The sequence below is a fragment of the Primulina huaijiensis genome, chromosome 9, assembly GCF_012295235.1.
Source record: "Primulina huaijiensis isolate GDHJ02 chromosome 9, ASM1229523v2, whole genome shotgun sequence".
NCBI classification, from domain to species: domain Eukaryota; kingdom Viridiplantae; phylum Streptophyta; class Magnoliopsida; order Lamiales; family Gesneriaceae; genus Primulina; species Primulina huaijiensis.
The window spans coordinates 3,466,364-3,470,806 of NC_133314.1; the positions used below are offsets into that span (position 1 = coordinate 3,466,364).

Consider the following 4,443-nt stretch of genomic DNA (forward strand, 5'->3'; position numbering starts at 1 on the left):
ATACGATGTAATTGATATAAGAGACCATCTACATAACCTCTAATACCTTTGACATATCTTCTGCTAGCTGCCATCGGGTTTATATTAGCTCCGAGTTGCATTTATTCATGAAGGAATCCAGAATGCAAATACTGTCGATATATCCATAGGATAAAATCAATGAACAAGTCCAGTCTATTAGGGTCGTGTTGGAAAATGTTGTACTAGTATGAGGCACAAAGAATCGCAAAGAAGACGAGATTCAAGCAATATTGACATATCAAGCTGACAACAATTTTCTCATTCCTGGTTTAAACATATCTTTTAGGCTCCTATTTCATCTGCTAAAATCAGAAAAAAAATTACTAGAAAAAAATAGTAAGACTCATGACAATACAGAGAAATTTGTGCTATCATCGTTGCAAGAGCTCGTTTGTTGACGGACTAGATGTACAAGTACTTGAAACAAATGAACACAACACTACATACATTAGTCATAATTCAGAAACATGACTATATAGATATATTACAGCCAGTTCCTTTGTTCCTGGCTCCTAACAATGGAAGCTCCAGCTTCCGACGATTTCCCATTATTCCCCAACCCCTCCAATGGGCAGACTTCCCAGAACCCGTCCCTCCAGTATGTAAGATATACCTTAGGAATATGTTTAACTTTCAAGTGTTCGTCATCCGACATAATAAACTCTCCTGGCATGTCAAAAAATTCAAGAACTTTCATGTTAGCGAGGTGCTCAATCCCAAATGGGATGCTCTCTAACAGATTACATCGCTGGATTATAAGTTTTTCGAGAAGAGGCGAGGTGCCCTCTTCGAAGATCACCGATTTTAGCGTTTCTAACTTGTCGAGTCCGAGCAGTTTCAACTTCTGAAACTTGCCTGTCTTAAAACGTAATACCTGTCCAGTATAGGCCTGAAGAAACTCAATATGGACAAGATTAGGCAGGTCTTGAAGGTACTGAAGCGGATCTTCCCTTAATTGACTCCATCTCATGTAAATTTTAACCAAGCTACTAAGAGATTGAATCCAATGTGGGAACTGTTGCATACGCCCGTTCAGATATAACCGTTGAAGGAATGGTGGAGGCGAAGAGACAAGTTGAAGATCAAGGATGTCTCCTTCCCTTGCTCTTAGACCTAATGAAGTGATCTTGCGAAGTTTTTCAATCATTGTGCACAAAACAATGCTGTCTATGGCTCTTAACTCCGTGAGGCTAATTTTCCTAAGTTTGGTCATTGATGCGATCTCTTTAAGCACACGGCCTCCTCGACTTGCTTCTATAAATCCGAGTTTTTGCAGCGATTTTAAACGTCCAATTCCTTTCAAAGCTTTGAAAGCATTTACGTAGTTGTAAGGCATATATGAATCACGGACATGATGGTAAACTAAAAGCTGGCGAAGATGCTGAAGCTTTAGAATCCCAGTAGGCAACTTGGTTATTTTAGTCTCTTTAAGATCCAACACCTCTAGCTTCCGAAGATTCTTGACCAATCCTGGTAGCCTTTTGATCCTAGAATTTCTCAAGCATAGATACTTCAAATGAAACAATTCGAAAATAATTTCGGGACATTTCTCCAAAGGAATACCCCTCAAGTCCAAAACTTTCAGCAATTTACAGCTTCCGATCAACTGCAAGATTCCTGAAACTGATACACTATCGGCTGCACCAAATGACTGAAGAGAACAGAGTCGAGAACCGTATCTCTCAACTCCATTATCGTGGAATGTGCCGTGGATTGATAAACGCCGAACCCTTTTAGGCCACAAAATGTTTTCTGAAGACGAAAGAGTCATTAAGTTCTGATCACTCGATTTTTGAACTATGAGCTCCCGGTATAAGTCATGAATGCAGCTGGATTTCACACTTCCATCATCATTTGTCACCATGGGACGGATCAAGCTTCGATTAATGAGCTCATTGAGGTAGCCTTCGGCAACTTCTTCAAGGGTTCGTCCCTCTTTCTGCTTCACAAATCCCTCAGCTATCCAAAGTCGGATAAGGGTGTTGTGCTCAATCAAGTGATCCTCTGGATATTTGCTCAAATACATAAAACATGGCTTGAGATAGTAAGGGAGATGGTTAAAGCTTAGTAACAAAATCGCTTTGAGACTTCTGAGCCGATCGTTGCCTTCAAGTTCAGAACCAATGCCATTCATAAAAGTCCTCCATTGATCAATATTAGTCACCTTCTTTGTCGACAGCACCCCACTAATTGCAACAATTGCAAGTGGCAAACCCCCACATCTTCTCAAGATGTTCTTGCAAATGTCTACCAAATGTGCAGGGCAAGAATCCCCCCTAAACACTTTCTGGCAGAAAAGAGTCCATGAGTCCTCTTCCGATAAGGGATCCAATTCATACACATAAGCATCATTCTCAACAGTATCCCTAAAACGCGTCGTGATTATGACCCGACTGCCTTGCTCTTCATCAGGCAACACATGTTTGATCCCTTCCCAGGCCTCTGCGCTCCAGACATCGTCGAAAACAAGCAAAAACTTCCTCTGCCGCAAGAAATCCTTGACCATGGCTTTCAGCCTACCGCTAGTCATGGTGCCCAATTCCAGAGGCACAGGCAGCTTCACCTGTCCATACAATTGCTGAATCATATCCTTCAAAAGCTCCTCCATCTTAAAAGATTCAGAAACCGTAATCCACGCGTGATTGTGGAAATGCTTCTTCACAACGTCATCATCAAACACTTTCTTGACAAGAGTTGTCTTCCCAGAACCTCCCATCCCCACAACAGACACCACTCGAAGCCTCAAACCCCCCTCCCGAACCCGAAAAATGACCTCTTTTCTCCGGTCATCAATACCCACAAGCTCCCCTTCTTCCAAAAGAAGCGCATCACCTCGACGATCAATTCCACTAGACGTACTCCCTCCCCCAACACCATCCGACATACTTGATCCCTGATTCAGTACACTCTTAAGGTACCCATATCTCTGGTGCCTCTCCGCCACATCCTTCATCCGGGATTTGATTTCCCGGATCTCCGAAGCGATTTGGTGACGGGTTTTCAGTTTCTTGAGACAAGAAATCAGATTTCCAGGGAAACGGTCCCTGCTATCAGGAATCTGATGCATGAAATTATCTACGATATCTTCAATATCATGAGCAAGAACCCGTACCTGCCTCACCCAAACATCCAGCTCCGGATCGCTGCTACCTGCAGAATCAGCGTTTCTGAGGAAAGAGATGATTCTCTCTAGTTCATCCCTCACATATTCAACATCCCTTCTGGCCCCATTCACCAAATTCACTTTCTCCTCCAATAGATCTGTTAACTTCTCAAGAACAAACGTAAGACACTCTGCCATATCTCTTTTCTTTTCTTTCAAATCCCAAAGAAGAAGAGGGATTGATTTCAAGTGCTCCAACGATTCGGAAGTTTATTGTAATTCATGACACAGTGTGTGAGCACCATCTCTGACTCGCACCACATATTTATAACCTATTCCAATGATTGATCAGTCCTAAAACCCCAATAACATGTTTTTCGATTAAGATAATTTAATCAACTGATACTTACGCCACTGTCTAATAAACAATTTTGATATATTTATCATCTCTAATAATTGAATGTCATGTCAAAAGTAGATACAAAAATGGACAGGGTTAATATATATGATAGATAATATATCAAAATTGTTCGTCTACTAAGTATTTTAGCGATAATATATATATGACCATGGTTAATAGATAATATATTAAAATTGTATATATATCAAACCTTTATATTAAATATGTGCTTTTAAAAATCAAATGTGAGGCTTCGGGCCGAAGAGGATGGGAGGTGATCGCTGGTGTCATAAGGTTGTACGGACAATGAGCGGCTTCTAGCAAGCTTATAGTCGAAGAGAACATTAATGAACCGATCTCGCACCGGAATGAGAGGGATTCCAAAACTGTTCAGGTATGGGACTGTGCAGTTGATGAGGATTTAAAAGATTTGATATATACTAATCATATCAAGAAGGTGCATCTTCTTTTCGGTAACTCATCACATAAGAACTCTAAAGTTAAGCGTGCTTGACTTGAGACAATTTTGAGATGAGTGACCTCTTGAGAAGTTTCCTAAGGTGCGTGTGAGTGAGGACATAAGCACGCTGAAAAGACTCGTTTTGGTACAGTGAGGACAATCTGGGACGTTACTTCAAATATACAAACTCTTGCCCTTTAGAGATGTTCTATATTCTGAACACGAGTTTGATTCTTTCTATCAATATTTTATCAGACGAGCACAGAGTTTGTATGATGTGATTTACCTGACTAATGTGATTTGTAAGCTACTACGTTATTTAAAAATATACTCAGTACACGTAGAAAAAAAAAGGTTAGTAATCAAAATATATATATTGCCACGGAGGTTCTCCCATCAATCATTTTCACCATTCGAAAAATTCAAACCCAATATCTTATTTGGACGGTTCATACATGA

At 40.5% G+C, this 4,443-nt stretch overlaps 1 protein-coding gene across 1 annotated transcript; it reads right to left on the reverse strand.

The window, feature by feature from the left end:
- Positions 1 to 373: 373 nt before the first annotated feature.
- Positions 374 to 3,512, reverse strand: LOC140984467 (disease resistance protein RPM1-like). The gene has a single exon (XM_073451903.1). It carries the CDS (start codon positions 3,320 to 3,322, stop codon positions 506 to 508), a length of 2,817 nt encoding a protein of 938 aa, XP_073308004.1. The 5' UTR covers positions 3,323 to 3,512; the 3' UTR covers positions 374 to 505.
- Positions 3,513 to 4,443: the final 931 nt, after the last annotated feature.